This window comes from Mchenga conophoros, linkage group LG1 (genome assembly GCF_057382185.1).
Source record: "Mchenga conophoros isolate Kocher_MC1m ecotype Shallow Benthic linkage group LG1, M_conophoros_male_GT1.1, whole genome shotgun sequence".
NCBI classification, from domain to species: domain Eukaryota; kingdom Metazoa; phylum Chordata; class Actinopteri; order Cichliformes; family Cichlidae; genus Mchenga; species Mchenga conophoros.
Genome location: NC_140526.1, coordinates 11267739 through 11287691, shown reverse-complemented (window position 1 = coordinate 11287691; position 19953 = coordinate 11267739). Strand labels below are relative to the sequence as shown.

Genomic DNA, 19953 nt, shown 5'->3' with positions numbered 1-19953 from the left:
TCCTTCGTCCACTTTATATTGCACTGTGATATAGCTCTTTAGAATAAGATCAGACGGATGAATTTGGACTCCTCTGTACTAGTCATCATAGCAGACTAAACGCTAATGAAGAAAAATATAGCTGCTGTCTGGAAAATGGCTGCTCAGTAAGGGTTAGAAAGCTTGTTTTTTAAAAAAAACCAACAGAAACTTCCACCCTAAACTGAAATATTAGAAAAATGTACAAACAGACAAAGGGTTCATGTGTGCAGTTTTCTTTTGTAGACTTTAATCAAAAGCGATTCCCTTAATTTGGCAACCTCTTGTCTAAATAAGTCTGCATATGTAATTTAGAATATTTAGATTGACTTCTTAGCTTCACAAATAAAGTACCAAAAAGTCTAAACTCTGTAAGCTGATGAAATCACTGTGAATGACATCAAAACCCATATTTATAGTGTTTCATTGGAGTCAGTGCCCTTTAGTTTGCATTATTGTGGGACAAATAAATGTCTTATTTTCTTCTTCTGGCAGCTGGTTCCTTTAGAGGTCACCACAGCAGATCAAGATTCAAGTTTATTGTCATTTCACATGGTATTTACAGAAATGCACAGGTTGAAACAAAATATTGTTTTTAACCAGCCTCTATAGTGCAGTAATCGGGAAAAAACAAGAATACACTAATAAAAAAACTAAAATGAGGATAAATACCAATCAAAAAGCAGCTTTCCAAGACACTCAGCAAACTCAGGTGTAAACAATCACACTCTTTCAGCAGATCATCTGTGCATCTGCCTTTATCTTATCCAATACCTAGCAATTGGGTGGGTAAGGGGCTGTCCCAAGCATGTCTGTCCAGACTACAGCCTCACAACAGGCAAGTGGATGGACACCTGTCCATTAATCTTCCCATTCTTCAGGTCAGTTCTTAAATAGATACCTGGAGATAAAGAGGTTAAAGACTGATTAGCTGAAGGGCCATTGTCTCACACATGCAAGTGAGTCTATTTTGGAGATGGGAACAATTATTTTCTTATAATGTTAATATAATATAAGTCACTTTTTAAAACATAATTGGAGTGTTAGTATATTATGTTGCATGAAATATTTATTGCATGTAACTGCATGCTATGTAGTATACATTGCAAATGTAGCTTGTGGTATAATTATACTATTTTTATGTTAAATAGATTTAAACAAGTCGTGAAGCATTAAAATATCAACCAAAAGCTGCCTCCAAAGTAAAAGAGCACACTAATGGACACTGACTTATGCAACCGCACACCACATGCAAACACACATGCAGATGCATACACATGCAGAGCCATTTTTCCCCCTTATTTCTCAGCAGCAGTGCAGTCAGCTGCAGGTCACATGACTGGCTTGCCTAGTCTCACTGAGCATGCTCAGACACCTCAGTGTTGTCAGGCAAAATATAAGAGAGCAGTAAGAGCAGAGATCTGTAATAGATAAACACATAGGCTCTTACACACACACACACACACACTAGCTGGCTTGCCTACGGACTCACACCACAAGCATTGAGAAATAGACACTTCAGAATTTAGGATTGTGGCTCTGGTTTGGTTTTATTTGAAAGGACTTATTGTCATCTATCATTTCAGTGGAAAGCAGCCGCCGAGAGAGAGGCAGGTGTGCCCTTTAAGAGGGAGAAAAGCTGAGGCAAGGACAGCATCCCAGTCTCCATCCTCTGTGGAGGTAAGTGTGGATGGATGGGGTAGGTGGGGGGGTTCCAGAGCATGGGGGGAGGGGAAAATACGCCTGACTGCCTCTGTGTTTAAGCTAAATAGTTATCAAAAGGAGGAATGGGGACGGCTAAATGTGTGTTTGTGTGGGGGTGGGCGCTGTGTCAGTAACTATTGGCATGTGAGACGACAGAGGCTCCAGGAATGGCGGTTAGGGAGCTGGGAGGATGTAGATGCTAGCACGGTTGAGAACAGCAAGGCAGCAGGCATATAGAGAAAAGAGAAGAAGCTAAAGAAGAAGATATGGTTTTGAGAGTAGCAATGTTTAATGAGAATTTACTTGTGTGCTATTGTTGTAAGAAAGGGTGTTTTACAACAATGAGAAGAGCATGATCATGACAGACTCACAAAAACAGATACCCATAATTTTCATGTAGACATACTGAAATAGGCCTTGTCAAAGAAGACATGAAAAATTGGTATCCTTTTTACTATACTGACCTATATGTCCCATGAATGGCTTTGTGTATGTCTGTTCTTTTTTGTCTTTGTCTTTTTCAAGGCATTCAGTCTCGTACTGCTAAGCTATGTTGTCACCTTGCCGTATTTTACACCCCTCCTAGATCATTTTCTATTTTGTTAATTTTTTCATTCATTTTATTGTTTGATGTGGGCTGGACTATGTAAATTGTAATTTTCAGCAGTGCATTATTTACATATCTAACAGAAGGGAGCGACTGGATCATTTCGATATTTTTGGCAATCATTGTGACTGTTGTTTCTTTTGAGGCAGCTATTGTTTTCTTGCGTTAAAAATTACTTAAAACTCTAGTGCTCGGGGGAAATTAGCTCAGAAAAAATATTTTTTTTCACATTTGTTCCTCACACTCATAACAATAAATTGCAGTCTAACGGTGCAGTGAGATAAGTAAATGTGCTGCTTTAGCCTTGTGTCTACAACAGGTAAGGCCTATAAAAACCTCTGCTGCTTTCATATTTTTAGGTTAAATTCCTGGAAAAAAAAACAAACAAACAAAAAAATGGAAACATCCTTGGAACTGAACGTACTGCACATATCTCCCACACATTCTCTCTGCAGTGATTAATGCCACTCTGAAAGAAGGCAGAGATGGCTGTTGCTAGGATACATGGCAAGGTGAAGTGCAGAAGATTTAAAGAAAAGAGGAGGAGGGCACCGTTTACAAAGCATGGCGTCACTTGCAGTGGCCTCTTTGTTTCTTGTTTTATTATTTTTTTGTTTTGTTTTGTTTGTTTTTAATTTTATATTTGTATTTTTCGAGGTTGTGATACTGAGGAGTAATGTGAGACTGTCAATCAAAGCTTTTGTGTTCTCACTCCTTCCACCTAGAAACAGGCTGACATGGTTGGCACTAATCAAAGGCCCAAACCTGTCTGAGAGAGCCATAACAGCAGACCCAATGGTAAGACAACTGGGAACCTATTGGCGTAATCATTACTTATCATTAAAATGGTGTAAAAAAATGTTTGGCTTTGTTAATGATATAAAGAGCTTTAAATTAAATTATATTGACGTGACAAAATAAATAATTTCCATAGGCATTTAAACATTAAATAACCTAGATCTAAGTATTAAATATAACATATTCTTCTGGTTTATTCTGTTGGACCTCTGGGTTTCAGGCTTTGCTGGAAACGATAAGAAACAGAGTTCATTTTATTTATAAAATCCTATTTTTGTAAAGTCATCCTTTTTCATTGTCATTTGAGGATTCGTTTAAAAAGGGTTGAACTGAGAGAATATCCTGTCGGGAATAAATCGTGTCCCTTCATCTCTCTCTTTGCAATGCTATTTAAGCAGTATTTTGAAGCACACGAAGGAAGTCTAAATAGGGAAGTGGGAGATGAAAGGATGATAGAAAGAGGTTGCTTTTTCGTCCTACTGCACTATAATAGCTTTTTCACAATGTGTGGGCCCACAGGACATCAAAGGACAGTGTTGGACAGACGAGGAGTCAGATGGGGAGAACGAATCAGAACAATTCCTATATGGCATTCAGGTACAGCAAACACTATTACCATCGCAAAATCTCTGTTGAATCTGTTGTCAGGAGATTGGCATTGTGTTTTTACTACTTGTGCTTATTTATGGTTATTTCTAGTTATTTAAAAGTATGTGTTTTTCTAAAAAAAAAAAAAAAGTTTTTCCCAATGTTATAATACATTGACACAAACAAAACCACAGTTAATTTACAGGTTTTGAAATATATATTACTTGTTAATTTCACCTCACGTTAGGATAATGTTGGTAAGTCAAAAACATGTATGGTGTTTATTTTAAGCCTTCTGTCATTATTAAATCCTCAGCAGTAATAACAGAGAGTGTTATGAAGGAAAAAGTAAGCCTCATATCTTTGGTACAGTGCTTTTGTGTAATATTATAGCCCAGTTGATACAAAGGTAATCTTTTAACAATTTAACATGCATGAGCAGAGAGCTCTACTTTTCAGTATGCTAAGTTTATGTCAGGAGGAATTTTTGACCCAATAGTAACTGCAGACAATAAGTCAGAGGTCAGCAGAATCATTTGGGGTGATTCTCTTGGGAACTGTAAATATTCAGACCAAATGTCACGGCATTGTGGTAAATCATTTTTGACATGTTTCTCTCCGATGGGCCAAATGACTGACATTTGCATTCTAATGCTGTGCTGGAAAAAATCCAAATGTATTTTTAATTAATTACAGAATGTGATGCTGTGTTTTGTGAAGTTGTGTAAGTGTTTATATTACCATATGTGACGATCTGGGAATGTTGTGTTTTTATTCAAATTAGGATCATAGTATTTTCATTTACTATTTACACCTTACGTAACCCCAAACAGCCCAAGTAATCCCAAGTACCTCAGTCAAATTAATTTCTGATGCAAATATTTAATGTGTCATCTCATCTCACAAAGTTCATTGCTTCACTCTCATATAAGACCTTAATCTGTTAGTTATCCTTTTTGTGGTTATCTTGCAAGTCTTTTGATTGAAATGTAAATCCAGTCTGGGACTTAACGCTCGTTTCAGTGCAGTCAGAGAACATGAAAGCAGTGTAGTGAAGATAAGAACAAAACTGTGTGATCTGTTCTACACACTCAGCTGAAGGGAAGAGATATCAACTCTAGATATCAGGAACATATATGACAGACATAGTACATTTTATTTAGGCTTTTTAATTTTTGTAATATAAAGATTAAATGCCACTCCATATCATATTGTTCAGATATCCCATATAAGTTATTAACTATAGTTTCATATAAAAAATTGCTGTGTTATAAAGATTTTATTTTTGAGTCAGAGCTTTGCAAGGTCATAGTAAATCATACTGTGGATGATTAGTTAAAATAAGTGTATGAAAGTAATGAGCAGCTAGTTGAAACCTTAAGCTGGTACAAATGCAAACTAACACAAACAGTGAATAAACAATTGTGTGCAAACTGTAGCAATATCAAATGTTAGATCATTCATTTTGATAAGAAATCTCTAATTTAAGGCTTAACTTGAAAACTTAAACTGTTTTGAAACACAACAGTAACGTGTACTTGGATTTTATCTGATGGGACTGTGGGGTGTGTGGGGATATGTTTGATTAAAAAAGAAAATAAGATTAGGAACCACTGAGAATTCATTCCCTGCTATAACTGTGACCAGTGCTGCTTATTGCAGGGGAGTTGTGCTGCTGACCTGTATCGACACCCTCAACTGGATGCAGACATTGAGGCTGTAAAAGACATCTACACTGACAGTGCTATCTCTGTCAGGTACAGCATAGATAGTAAGACACACACACACACATATGCAATCAAGCTGCTTAAATTTTGACTAGTTTTGAAAGAAATAACTAAGTAGAGATAAGATTAAACATGCTTGCACTCTGTTATAACTAGCTGGGCCAAAAGAGAAAAAAAACAACCACCCTCAGGGTATAACCACGTGAATTGGTTTGAGTATAACTTTGATTACTCATGATAAATTAACTCTACATGTTGTTGTGTTTATGAACAGGGAGTATGGAACCATTGATGATGTAGACATCGATCTTCATATTAACATCAGTTTCTTAGATGTGAGTCTTCACTGGAAACACCTCCTCTGATTTTGCCTATTACTATTCTAATATTGACAGTTTGCAAAGTAAAATGCATCATAAAATCATAATCTATTTATATTACAAGAAATGTCTTTAATTAGGATGCTAACTCTGCATATTTGTGTGTCTGTGCCCGACTCAGGAGGAAGTTGCGACGGCATGGAAAGTTATCAGAACAGAACCAATTATTCTGAGACTTCGCTTTTCTCTTTCTCAGTATCTCGATGGACCCGGTGAGTAAAGATGTCACTGTGGATGTTGGTTTTCTGGAAGGGACTTTGTATTTGTGCTACTCAATGAGTGTGAGAGATGAGTACATTGTGCGCCGTACAAGAGGGAGAATGGGGGGAAAAAACAAACACAGTTTGTGTCTATCTGTACACTATGTGTAATAATATTAGTCATCTTTATTTAGAGCCGTCAGTAGAAGTGTTCCAGCCGTCAAATAAAGAAGGTTTCAGCTTGGGCCTGCAACTTAAAAAGTAAGTGATGTCATCTCTTAAATTTGGGACCTAAAAAACATCTATACCTGTACCATTGTGAGCAAGAGCTGCAGAAACATTTCAGTTAGTTTCAGTAGCTTAGTTTAACGTAATAGTAATATTTAGTTTATGAGAAGGTATATTTGGCGCCGATTGAAAGAGAAAATTAGCGTCTTCCTTCCTCACTGTCATATTATCACAGGATCCTGAGCACATTCACCTCACAGCAGTGGAAGCACCTTAGTAATGAGTTTCTCAAGGCCCAGCAGGAGAAGAGGCACAGCTGGTTCAAAGCCGGAGGGACCATCAAGAAGTTCCGTGCCGGGCTCAGCATCTTCTCCCCCATCCCAAAGTAGGTATCTCTCTCACACTTTAGCTTCACCATTGGTAAATGACACTGGAATCCCGAGTAAGATTTAATTTCTGATTTCTGTCTTTTTTTTTTTTTTCATTCAACACAAATGCATGTTTGCTTTCTGTGTAGTCTGTTTGTACTTTTGTTATTTACTGACATAATATAGGCATAGTGATGGAAGACATTGACTTTTTTGAGAACATGTCAAAGCTGATTCAGACTGTAGTGGCAAGTGCTAATATGCTATGTTTCTCCAGTTAATTATCAAAGTTAGTTATCAGTCTTAGGCAGTAGGAAATAAGCATATCTGCCAAAATAAAAACAAAGCTGAAAGCACAAATCATAAATCATATGCAACTTAAGGTTTCATGATATAAAATACTGTGCGCACCTAAAGTTTAATGATTCATTCTCTACCTACGTTCATAAACAGGATAAATACACCATATAAATACTACAAACTATTAGGTGAACTATAGCAAAAAAGACAAACAGGAATGGTAGCTCTGACTCAGCATTGTGAAGACTGACTGAAATTCAAGCTTTGACAAGCACAACCAAATTCCCCTTTGGGTAACTACAATTTTTGGCTTCTGACTTCCTCAGACATTCTTTGACAGTTATTGGTGCATAGGGATTAAATCCCAGCCCACTCAGTGGAGGTCAGCTCCTCTAACTACTAGCCTGTCTTGACATCCTCAAAACTTGACAAGTCTCACGTCAAGGTGGTTCATTGATTATATACTGAGAGCAATGGTAGAAGTCAACACTGGCTCTTGCAGGTAACAGTTAGTGACTTGAGCTGCTGCCAGATTTCAGTTGTCAGAGCTAGTATTACCTGTTAGTACATGTGAATCACTAGAGCAGAGTGTGTACTTCTTTAGAAGATGTCACTATAAAATTGTCCAAGCCTATAGTCGACAAGTATATTACAGTCTAGATCATATATTATTATAGATAATATGATATTTAAAATGAGATTACTCAAAATTAAGATTTTGTTGTTAGCAGCATCATAGTAATACCAAAATGTGTTCTTTAACCTTAAAATCTAAATCCTTTGTGCTCTGAATCATATCCCCTTTGAAACTCTGAATGACAGCTTTCTTTGTATTTTGGTCTCTGTCAGGTCTCCAAGTTTTCCTCTGATTCAAGACACAGTTTTAAAAGGGAAGCTGAGTGTCCCTGAGCTGAGGGTGACGCGCTTAATGAACCGCTCGATCTCCTGTACCATGAAGAACCCTAAAGGAGAGCTATTCAGCTATCCACCAAATAGCCAGGTCAGAGCAAGTCTCGATAAATCAACACCCAAATGTGAAATACCTTTCAGTTAAAATGCTGACTTGTGTAAATTTTACTCCTTTCCCTCTTTCTCAGTAAATATATATTTTAACTGTCACATGTCAAGTTTTGGTTGCAGTGTTTAACCCACAACTCTGAGGCTCTTAACTTTACTTTCTTTCCACTCAGAAAAGTTCTGTTGTAGAAACCCGTAATGTTTGAAGTTAATATTTTAAGTACTGTAATTCTGGAAATTGTATGTGGTGAAATGCTGTTATTAAGAAATTTAAGTTTTTTTTGTTTTTGTTTTTATGTCTTAATCCGCTGTGATTCACTCTGACCCCCTTCTCAGTCACCCGCCACCTGCACTGTACCCACCTGAGTCTTTCCCTACCCTTACCGTAACATGGCTGGTGCGCCCTTTCCCATAATGCTTTGTCTTCACTTGACTCATCAGACTGTGGCTGTCCCAGCGGCCAGGGCCCCAGCGCAGATTACCACGAGGCAGCTGATTGAATTGTTTTTCTCATCCCAGGCGGGCGGCCACTGCAAGAACATTCCTACCTTGGAGTATGGCTTCTTAGTGCAGGTTAGAGCTCAAAAAGATGTCATTCCACTTACAAAGCCACTTCTACATTTTGTCTCAGTCATAGCTAAGAAGAAAGTAAACTAATTACCTGAGCATTAAAATACCACATGTTGTTTGAATGACTTAAAAATAAAAAATAATACCTGGTGAGTAATCTATAAATGGCTTCTGGGGATTTCATCATTGTTAGGTGTGAACCCACACCATACAGTCTGTAGATTCTATTAGCTCCTAGTATTGTGCAAATGATTGTTGTAATGTTATTCTAGGACCCAAAACCATGGCATTGTAACAACTTTGCCAAAATAGCATTCCTTTGAATGGCAGTGCTGAAGGTGACAATTAATTCAGAATTAAACTGCTTTCCCCCCCAAACAGATAATGAAGTACTCAGAACAGAGGATCCCCACACTTAATGAGTACTGCGTGGTTTGTGACGAACAGCATGTCTTTCAGAATGGATCCATGCTGAAGGTACCAGAGGCAAATAAGAGAAACACATAGATGTATAAGTAAGAGATGCAGAAATATGAATATAAGTGGAAAAAATATCAGTAACTTGAAACATGATCTATGATTTTTTTTTTCTGTCAGTAATATACATATGCATATTTCTGGTTGAAGATTTTCTTGCTTACTTAATACTAGAGTAAGCAAATGGGAAGATTGTGTGAGTCAATGTACCTTTTTGTGTATGGGTAGTAGATTTCGAAATAGGTGTAGTTTAAACTTTGTTTATTCATGCAGCCTGCTGTGTGCACAAGGGAGCTGTGTGTGTTCTCTTTCTACACTCTGGGTGTAATGTCTGGAGCCGCAGAGGAAGTGGCCACCGGGGCAGAGGTGACCACAACACTTCGACAGTATATCAAATAATGCACATTATTTGGATTTTATAGTCCATTCCTTTAGATATTAGATAAAAGTGCTGAAATATAGATAAGAACAAAAATACCAATGTCAACATTTTGATCCAATTCTGATTACCTGTAGCTAATATGTGTTATTGGAAAAAACACAATTTCACTCATCAGCATAAACTGAAGGCACAAAATATAAATATATAATCCATCTCTTCCCAGGTCGTGGACCTTCTTGTAGCTATGTGTCGAGCTGCCCTGGAGTCTCCTCGTAAGAGCATCATATTTGAACCTTACCCTTCAGTTGTTGATCCCAACGACCCCAAGACTCTTGCCTTTAATCCAAAGGTCAGCATCCTCACTGCATTTCTAAAGATCATATTTAATTCCATCATGACATTTAATTTGAAAAAGACATACTGCATGCTTAAAAACAAACTTCTGCCATCAGAACAAACTAAAATTATTGTTACAATTCATTTTTCTATATCATATATTTCAAACTAATGATTAAACCTAAGACCTGTATGTCTCCAGTGATTTTAGATTTCTGTATGTTGTTCTCTCTCTTACTGCATACAATGGATGTTTGGCTCAACCGGTGAACACAGAAGAAGAATTATGAAAGACTACAAAAAGCACTGGATAGTGTAATGTCCATTCGGGAAATGACCCAGGTACAAGAAGGAGGTGGGCGGGAAAGAAAGGCCATAATAGTAGAGTAGCTTTTTTTTTCTAAATGGGTTGAAAGGCATGTAAAAAAAGAAAAAAGAAAAAGAAATGCAGATAAAAATAGCATCCCAATGTCTTTGGAAGTAGGCTTTTGTATCGAGATTACTGACAATGTCCGTTCACATTTTATTTTAATTTAAGGAACTGTGCTGTTTAATCTTCATGGATGCAGTTTTGTTAATCAAAGTGGTAGCATGGTCTTCTCCATGCTACATTTGTTTACCCACTTGTTACCTACTGTGGTTGGACTGCATCTATAAGATGATATCCTTATCTAATATTCACATCACAAGTAAAAGCTTACTCATTTGTTTTGGCATTTTTTTCCAGGGTTCATATCTGGAGATTAAGAAACAGATGGACAAACTAGACCCTTTGGCCCATCCCCTGCTACAGTGGTGAGTAAAGACAATCCGTTGTGCTGTGTGTTTTCACCTTCTGGTATTATCTACATCACCTCACTGTCATATTGCCATGGGATACTTGGACACTTGAAAAAAAAGGAAGCATCTTCAGTGGTGTGTTGTTTTTACTTTGACAAGTCAAGATGTCTGCTGTGAGTAGTATTAACACGATGCTATTATGATACGATATAGTTTATATACATATTTGAATCTCTTCTCTATGTTTCTACAGGATTATTTCCAGTAACAGATCTCATATCGTCAAGCTGCCTCTCAGTAGGGTAGGAAACCAGAGCAATATTGCCTTATGTCCCTTCTATAAACATTTTTGAATGCTATATTGTGTAATTTGATACGTACTCATTCCCTGTCCACTTGTCTCTGACATTCTCTCGTCTCAATGATCTCACCGTAACAGCAACTGAAATTCATGCACACCTCCCACCAGTTCCTCCTGCTCAGCAGCCCCCCAGCCAAGGAAGCTCGTTTTCGCACTGCCAAGAAGTTATACGGCAGCACTTTTGCCTTCCAGTGAGTTACATTTCCATTATTTAACATGTTGTCAGTAAATGAATTTAAAATTTTAAAGCCTTTAATGCTTAAGAAGTAAAACCATTTAGGCTGTGCTGAAGTATCAGAAAACACTTAGTGGTTATTATATTTATAAGCGTGTGGCTGGTGGGAAATATTTTCTGAGGAATCAAATTCTTTTAATAATTGATGTCAAATCAAGCATAGCTGCTAAAATGAATGCATACTTTAGCTTTGGAGCGCTATACTTTGCAAACATGAACATGTCTCAGTGTAACACCTGGTCATTATGCATTTGCTGAAAGGGGCCACTTTAGCAGATTTTTATGGAACCATAACAAATAACAGCACAGAGCAATGGTCATTCTCCTGGACTGAGAAACCACCTTTCTTAGCCAGCACATGGAGCCAGCAATATCTATGAGATACAGATTTGTACTGTAGCAGATGGGGCTGTGCTGAATATTTTAGATACTCACAACCCATCTGGGCACGTGCAGGGTACAACTGATTCACCAACAGGGCTTACAGTCTTTCTGCATGATGGTTCCTACTAGAAATTTAATAATCAGATAACAATAAATGCCAAATGCTTAATTTAGCCTGACTGCAAATTTTTTTTAGATTGATATAAATAGAAACATGACTTTTTGAAAAAAAAAAAAGAGAGACCATCTCACATATAAAGGAATTAAATGGCACTTGCCTAATGGTTCTCAAATCACCAAATAATATATTTGAAAAAAATCAGTAGAAAAGTAACCTTATACTGGGTCATGATTACTGAAAATAGATGTTGTTGCTGAGATTCGTGTATTTTGGTGTTTTGAGCAGCAGAATCTGGCTTCATCATATTCAAGTGAAATCCGTACAGCTGATATTTGCAAAACTTATCAACTAACACCAAAACAATCCAGATGGATAAACAGCACCACTAGTCAGCTCAAAAACACAGAGATTTGATTTGGGGGTGAACTGTTCTTTTAATTATGCTCAAAGGCTGATTAGTTAAAAATATTTTAAAAAAACTACTTGCCCGTGTTTTAAGGCTTAATTAACCAATATAAATCTGGAAGATTGTGATGTTATCTTTTCTTTTAACGAATTAAGTTGTAGATTTTGTAGAATGTTAAATTATTAAAAACCAAAAGATTTATAGCTTGTTTAACCCTTTCTTTTTAAAATTAAAAAAAAAAATCCTCTTATGCAGTAATTTACATGGTGATAAATGCAAGTATATTCAGCATCCAGTTGCTCATCCCTGTTGCTGCTCTCTCTTGCCAGTAATAACCTTCAATTACCCAGTTCATGAAAAATGATGAATTTTAAAATAGAAAAACTATAAGATTAAATATTTTGTGATAACATATTTTACAAAGATCTTTATGAAAAGATAACAAAATATTTATTTTTGTTAATTTTTTTCCAGTGTTGAACAGCAAAGATCGAGCCAATACGAAAAAGCGATTCCATGCTATTACACTGTTATATTCACATGGTATTTGTTTTATCTTCTTATCTCTCCCTCTCTACACTTGCTCTAGTGGTTCCCATATAGAGAACTGGCACTCTGTTCTGAGAAATGGACTAGTCAATGCCTCTTATACCAAACTGCAGGTATGTAACCCTGGCAGTTAGCTGGAAGCATCTCCTATCGGACAGCAAACCTGCCCTTGCACAAAGCAGGCTCGCTGTCCGGCTGATTCATTTTCACAGTTAATGGATGCCAGCTTCCTTTTCATCAGCTTTGCAATTGGCATTTTAGCAAGCAGGGCACACTAGGAGATTTTCCTTGCCAGCGTCAGCCTCTTTCTGCCTTCTCTGCTGGCAACAGCAGACAGCATGTCCCTTCCTGTTGTGGGACAAAGGAAATGGGCTGTGGTGTCAGCTGAGAGCCTGTGTGCCCTGTTGGGGTCAACCATCTAGAGCACTGAGTAGGTTAGATCTGTATTTAAAGGACGCAGAGGACAAGTTCTGTGGCAGTGAGTACAGCCTTCAACAGAGTGAATAGGGATCTCTTTTGAAAGGTTAGTAACTGTCACTACTCTTTATATACTCAAAAATATTTTATATAAATCATTCAAATGTTTATAGAAAACTTGTTAATACCAAAGTGGAACAAATGACCATATAAGAACTATAGAGTTTTCCAGGAAAGAAGGGCATACCACCTATCCCAATTATATTTGTGATTTTTTTTTAAATTCTTATTAATTTCCACATTTGTTCTCACTTTTATTTTGTTGTAGTTGTAATCAATCTGGTCTTTCATAGATAATTCTTAAATAATACAAGGGAAAAGATTTGATCTTCAGAGAGAACAGACTGTCTCATTTGCACAATACAGCTGATAAAGACTGCTGCTCGGGAGAGACTCAGGCTTGTCCTGAAAATAGATTAAACACAATTAAATCTGAAATCTCAAGGATCTTTCAGCCATGATTGCTCTATCGTGCTGATGTGTTTCATTTATGCCTTCTTTATTCTCCAACTTTTTGAAGTCTTCATCTTTGATCTTGCTTTGGTGCTCGTCTGCCTCCCCCTTCTCTCTATTTCACCTTGAGCATTGACACTCTTCCTCTGTCATTGTGTTTCACAGCAGGAGGAGGAGGATGACTGAATCTGCCTTTAGCTCCAGCCATCACACAAAATCTCTTGTCTCTTGTTCCTTTTCATTTCTTCCAGATGTGCAATGTCCTGACTGCTGTCTCCCTCATGCATTCCCAGTCAAGTGGCTCTTTGTTCTTCCTCTTAATTTGACTCTCAGTCGTTACACATGTGGCCCTTCTGTTTTCCTCCCGGCAGACATTGCAGAGAGAAGGCTCACCTTATAATCAGTTATCTTTGTACTTTGCCATCTTTCCATTTATGTCTACATTTCAAGTTTCATGCAAGTATTATTTGAATACCTGGACGCTTATGCAAAAATTCAAAGCACAAAAATCAAGAGTATCACTTGATCTCTAATGCATAATGTTGAAAGAAGTTAGCAGGTGTAACTGTATATGAATTGCTTCAGATTCCTGGAACAATCTCTCTCTTTGACGCTTTCTTCTTTGCAGAATTTGGATTTGCACTTTGCATGTGTGGGTGTATTTAGTATGCTTGGTTGTTGAGGGGAACTGTCACATCCATTTTAAAATCATTGACATTCACAGGCTATTTTGAGTACAGTTGATCTGAGATGAATTTCACTGTATGTGTTAGCATTTCCAAGTGTACATATGTGTGTGTAAGGCTGTCCTGTGCACATGCTCAGTGACCCTTCCTTCCTGCTCTTTTCAAACCCAAGCTGCATGGGGCAGCGTACGGAAAGGGCATCTATCTGAGCCCCATCTCCAGCATATCTTTTGGATACTCAGGTAGGAACGGTTCATCACCATTCAGACCCCTGTGCCCCCACCCCCACCCCCCTTGCTTTTTCCACCATGTTCACCGAGTAGCCTTTGTGTTTGCCACATGGCCTAATTGACATCGTGGAACACTCCATTTTCACTTGTGGGTGCCTGCCATGTTATCCTGTTGTGCTGTACTGTGTTTCCATTTTTGGGTGCTGGGTCTCGGGCCTCTGAGCTTCTGTGCCACCTGCCATGCCATGCTTCATGTTGTGGCTGTATAAAAATAGGTTTGTCATTGGATTTGTGTGTTTTCACATTTTTTGGTTTTCATCTGGCTTTGCCTTTGTCAGTTGAGGGTTGCAAAGATGTTTCAAGGCTTATAGAGTTTGCTGGCAATAATAAGGACTTCAGCACAGTGTGTTCCTAGTGGGGGCCAGCTATTAACATATGCTAACTTGGAGAATGGATGTGGAATTCTTAAAAGAAAGCAAAACGCTTAACAGATGTTACAGTTTTTGACATTACATCTACTTGGTTTTATTTTCCCAGCTAATTTTCTAAGTACAAATCTTCTTTTTTAATTATAGGCACAGTCTAAAACAAGTACTGTTTGAACTGTTTATCAATACTGAAAATGAATATTTGTTTTTTTACTTGTTTTCCATGTAGCATGTATTTGGTACCATTTAGGGCAGTGAATTTTATATTAAAGTCGGACCTGTTGACAAGGACATCAAAAGTTCACCAGAGAAAGTTTTTTGTTTCTTTTTTTCCCCACATATTGGTTGAGTTGAGGTAAAGTTGTTCTGACTGTTTTTATTTGTTGTGTGCTGCTTCTTGCAGGAATGGGGAAAGGACAGCACCGCATGCCCACCAAAGATGAACTAGTGCAGCGTTACAACCGCATGAACACTATACCACAGGTGAGGGACAGTGAAGAGTCAGTTTTATTATACTGATCTCTTAAAAGATCCGATTTCTTTTTAAAATAACATTGATGGTTAGATGAGAGTTGGTTTCCAAAAGGCAGTTTGCATTTTTTGACGTTTTTCATGCTTTAAACACTTGTATCGTCACCTTGAACCTGCCTGTGGCGAACCATATAATTTCAGTATTTCTAAACATTAATTATTTGTCTTTTGGATGCTTCAGTTACATCATCGCCTTTTCTGTAACAACTAATTGAGTGATGTTTGCTTTTCAACAGAGCCGTCCTATCCAGTCAAGGTTTCTTCAGAGTCGAAACTTGAACTGTATTGCTCTTTGTGAAGGTAATATTATGTAGGAGGCGTAATATTATTGGTAGATGGGTTAAACTGAGTCACATCATTATAGCTTTTAAGAAATAAATTAACTACAGACTAAATGTGACATGATGTAACAACTAATACACACATTTTTGATATTTTCTACTCAACCCTTTTCAAACTTCACAAACCTTGATAAAGTAAAATACAAATAGAGTCCTATTACAGACTAAAAGATATTATAATGCAATTGCTCTTGCTATGAAGTCATGGCAATATGATCACTGCTATTATTAAAGGAGACAATAAAAATAAAGATTTAGATTGCATCACTTAGAATAATAAGGCCATTTAGCACTTAGGCTATAATACATTTTATGCTGTATCAGATAATTCCAAAACAACAGCAACACTACAATCAAAGCAGAACAAGAAGCACTGTTGTTACAGTTTACAATTTCTAATAACGTTCCTTTGATAAAACACAGTTCTCTGATTTTAACAGTTATCACATCAAAGGATCTGCAGAAGCATGGAAACATCTGGGTGTGTCCGGTTTCTGACCATGTCTGTACTCGCTTCTTTTTTGTGTAAGTATTTCAGTAACTTTCAGCGCCTTTATAATTTCAACTGAATTCTTGGAATTATTACAAAATGGCATACCCATCTAATTTTGTCATTGTCACTCTTGAATGCATCGTTGGTGTTTTTATGTTGTTTTGTTTTTTCTCGTTTTTTAATCTGCTACACTGCGTAAAGATGCAGGTGATTTAAAGATCGGATCAAATAGCAGATTTTATCAATATGTTCTCTGTTTTCTGAGTTAGAAAATAATTTTTAGATTTCTTACAGTCTAACTCAAATGACAGCTAAACATAAATGAACTCTTGTGCTATGTGTGTGCTTATTCTTATTTCCAGAATGGAGAGTGTGGTTAGAATAAAAACAGAAAGATGTCAGAACTCCTAAAATCATTTTTCCTTGCTCCCCAGACAGGAGCATCAAGCCAAACCTCAGTTGTTCCCTTTAAAGGCCTATTTTCTTAACACCTCGATTAAATCTTAATCTTAAAATGAAATAAGGTAAACTATATTTGGAAAAACTGAACATGATTTAATGAAATACAGAGTTTTAGTTTTTAATTATTTGGGGATAAGAGTCTGGTAGGGCAGGACACCCTGGAGTCTAGACACTAGTGATGGTAGAGATGAAGCAGGTGGAGACTTGGATAAGCAGCTCTGGCCAGGTGAAGATGAAGAGGAAGTGGATTGCATGAATCTAAGTCTGAAAGGCAGAATGACAGAAACTCACTAAGCTTTGAAGTGTATGTAAAAGTGGCTTGCAGAAGGAGGGAAAGAAAAATATTAGGCCTGATTGATGACAACAGAATTTAATTTGACAGCGTGGGAATGCAGAAGTGATGTAAATAGACGAGCAGCCCTGCAGGCAGAAGAATGAATACAGGTCTTCCTTATTAAAGCTGCGCTTAAGCACCATTAAGTTGGGCAGTTATATCCAAAATAAAGTGCAGTAGAAAGGGCAGGGACGTTATCAAGACCAGGTGTTAAGCAGAAATATAAAGTATTCTCTCTATGCGCAGATATGAGGATGGCCAAGTAGGAGATGCTAACATCAACACCCAAGAGCCTAAGGTGCAGAAGGAGATCATGCGTGTGATTGGGACCCAGATCTACTCGAGCTAATGGAGGTTCACCAGCAGTGTTTGGATCCATACGTTTCTCTGTGGAAGGCACACAGGCAGGCAGACAGTTTTAGCGAATGTTTTCAGCTGGGCTGTCCTCAGGCTTGATAATGAAGGATGAGGGAGCTCTTAAGCACATTATTTCAGAAGTTGCTTTGTTCTGGTCTCCTTGTTTTCTTTTTCCCCCTTTTTCCAAATTGTTACACCTTACATGGTCATTTAATCTACAGTTAGGCTTAATTGGGGTAATGTCTTCTTTTCTCAGTTCATATCATTAAAACAAGTGAAGAAAAATGGCAGTAGTCATCGGATATATTATCAACACACACTCTTCTGACCTTGGTTTCTTTTTTGCTGCATTTTTACTGATCCTTTGAACTCTTCATCTCCATTTATTTATTTATTTCTCTCTGTGAATATATAGTAAAACAAATAACCATTCCAAATGATAATTGTTCCCTTTGTGGCAAACGAGTAAGTGATGGATTTACATACACATGGAATTTTTTATTTTTTTATTTTTGTGTTTGCAAAGTCTTTATCCCTTTTCTTATTATACAGTGTTCTTTCAGTAATGGTATGAATTATTGTGTGTGATATGTTTAGCCCCTGAGCAGCAAGTATTGCTCTGTCGTTTCATCCCCGCATACTCAATGAATTTCCCAGAATCCAAAACACGAGGTGTTGGTGTGGTTTATACTCAGATCACATACACATTAAGCACTTTGCTTTTGATGTGGGGGTTTACCATGATTAGAATTTTTCACAGAACAATTAAGACAGTTTTGATTAAGGATGCACTTTAAATCTTTAGAACCCCCAAATGTCAGAGCTCTAAAAAAAAAAAAAGCTTTGTTCTCTCTGGAAAAATTAGTGACAAAAAGGACAAATGTAATAAAATTTCCTCAAGGATTCATATATTGAAAAATTTGCTGTTAATATTTTTATGAAATTAAGACATTGGCACTGTTTTTGCTCATTTTAAATGAATTCAGTTTATTGTTTTGGTAAAGATCTGTTTCTCTTCCTTTCATTTCACAATTATGATAAAGTGGACAGTGTTTTGTTGTGATGACTTACCGCTCCATCAAGGTTTTGTCTTTGTTCCTGTTTTGAAGAATAATGGGATTTGTAGTTCTTCAACACAAACAGTTATTTCAAGCATTTAAAAACCCAGTGGGGTGACTTTGGTTGTCAGGTTTGACCTTCAAAAACAGCAATATGCAGCAAAATATATAGGTGAAATTATACACATTACTCTTTTCTCACTTGATGGAAAAGAATGTTGATCAGATGTCATATAACATGTTACATCAACTACTTGAAGTTTGTTTTCTGTTTAAAAACTACCACAGTCTGTCATATACCCCTTTTTAAGTAGTCTTTACTACTTAAACATCAATGAATATCTCAATTTAAAATGAATATTTTTGTGTATGAACTACACTGACCAGTGGATCCACAAACAAAATCACCTGTACAAAAAATCATGGACAGTTTTCTAACTACAAACATTATCTAGTCCAGGTGAGCTCAAGTCCTTCTCACCCCTAACGCAATTGAGACTGGATATTATATAGAGGTGCATGAATGTGCAACTCTTTGGTTTCACGTTGGAGAATGGCAATGTTGTATAGCTAAACAAGTTTATCAGTTAGTCATGTACTGTATGTATGTATGTGTGGCTTTGTATTTTCTTGACATTATAATAGACATTGCACTTACTCAGCGTTCGCCTAAACTGGACAATTTGACTGTCCTTGGGCCTGCAGTAGACGGGAAGTGGTGAAAAAGATATGATAAAATAAATGTTAATGGAATCAGCAAGACTAAAATATCCAACATCTTAACTGTGTTTGTACTAAGATGGATTTTGTCTTCTGAAACTGACCACTGAATGGACTTGTGGGGCACAAAAACAAAACAGATTGTACATAAGGACACTGGAGAGCTTGTTGAAATGTATTGCCCAGAAAAAGATGGACACATACAGCTGACCCACTGTGGGACTTGGGACTCTTCTAACAGCTGATGCCTGTTTTTGCCAAGACACTGAGTGTCTCTGAGAGTCGTTTCTCTCGCTGACTGTAACTGGTGAGTAATGTTTTTGACGATGATGTTATGACAGTGATGGTGATTATGATCGAGATGAAAGGGGGCGATGCAGACAAAAAAATAAAAAATAAAGCCTGGTTTTGCACAGTCTTATTCTCGGCGTCGTTTTGTTTATTATATGTGTTGAAATGTCTATTGTTGCTGAGCTTTTGTGCGGCATTTTAAGCAGAAGGGGGCACTATTACTCCACCACCGCTTAGACTGCTCGAGTCCTCCGTTCTTTTTCAATCCTGTGTTGGTGATCAACATGTTTTCCTGTGTATTCGCGCTCACGTGTATATAAAGGTAAGGCAGTATGCTAAATATAAAAAAACTGACATGTCAAAGAGAAATGAGGTTTCGTATTTGAGAAAACCGAGTCATTAATGTGTCAGTCTTTGATGATTATCGTGTAAAAAGCAAGAATGCTGCAAAAAAGAGAAGCTTGAAGCCATCGAATCAACATATACTAAACTGTACCTAAAGAAACACAAAAGAGATGTTTGTATGACATTTACTTTTGCCGTTTTTATGCAGTTA

At 37.2% G+C, this 19953-nt stretch overlaps 1 protein-coding gene across 6 annotated transcripts; it reads left to right on the top strand.

The window, feature by feature from the left end:
• Positions 1 to 1412: 1412 nt before the first annotated feature.
• On the top strand, positions 1413 to 19527 carry LOC146582930 (protein mono-ADP-ribosyltransferase PARP6). 6 transcript variants are annotated; one of them, XM_085256842.1, is made up of 23 exons: positions 1413 to 1698; positions 3055 to 3127; positions 3647 to 3724; positions 5378 to 5472; positions 5717 to 5777; positions 5944 to 6034; positions 6217 to 6283; positions 6486 to 6635; positions 7768 to 7918; positions 8455 to 8508; positions 8887 to 8982; positions 9256 to 9348; positions 9588 to 9713; positions 9977 to 10042; positions 10428 to 10495; positions 10734 to 10782; positions 10920 to 11032; positions 12577 to 12649; positions 14325 to 14394; positions 15214 to 15293; positions 15578 to 15641; positions 16123 to 16207; positions 17218 to 19527. In XM_085256842.1, exons 2-23 carry the CDS (start codon positions 3125 to 3127, stop codon positions 17318 to 17320), a joined length of 1836 nt encoding a protein of 611 aa, XP_085112968.1. In that variant the 5' UTR covers positions 1413 to 1698; positions 3055 to 3124; the 3' UTR covers positions 17321 to 19527. The 6 variants fall into 6 exon arrangements, with proteins under 6 accessions (XP_085112968.1, XP_085112833.1, XP_085112756.1 ...); XM_085256707.1 differs by having other exon boundaries at positions 8377 to 8508; positions 9980 to 10042; XM_085256630.1 differs by having other exon boundaries at positions 8377 to 8508.
• Positions 19528 to 19953: the final 426 nt, after the last annotated feature.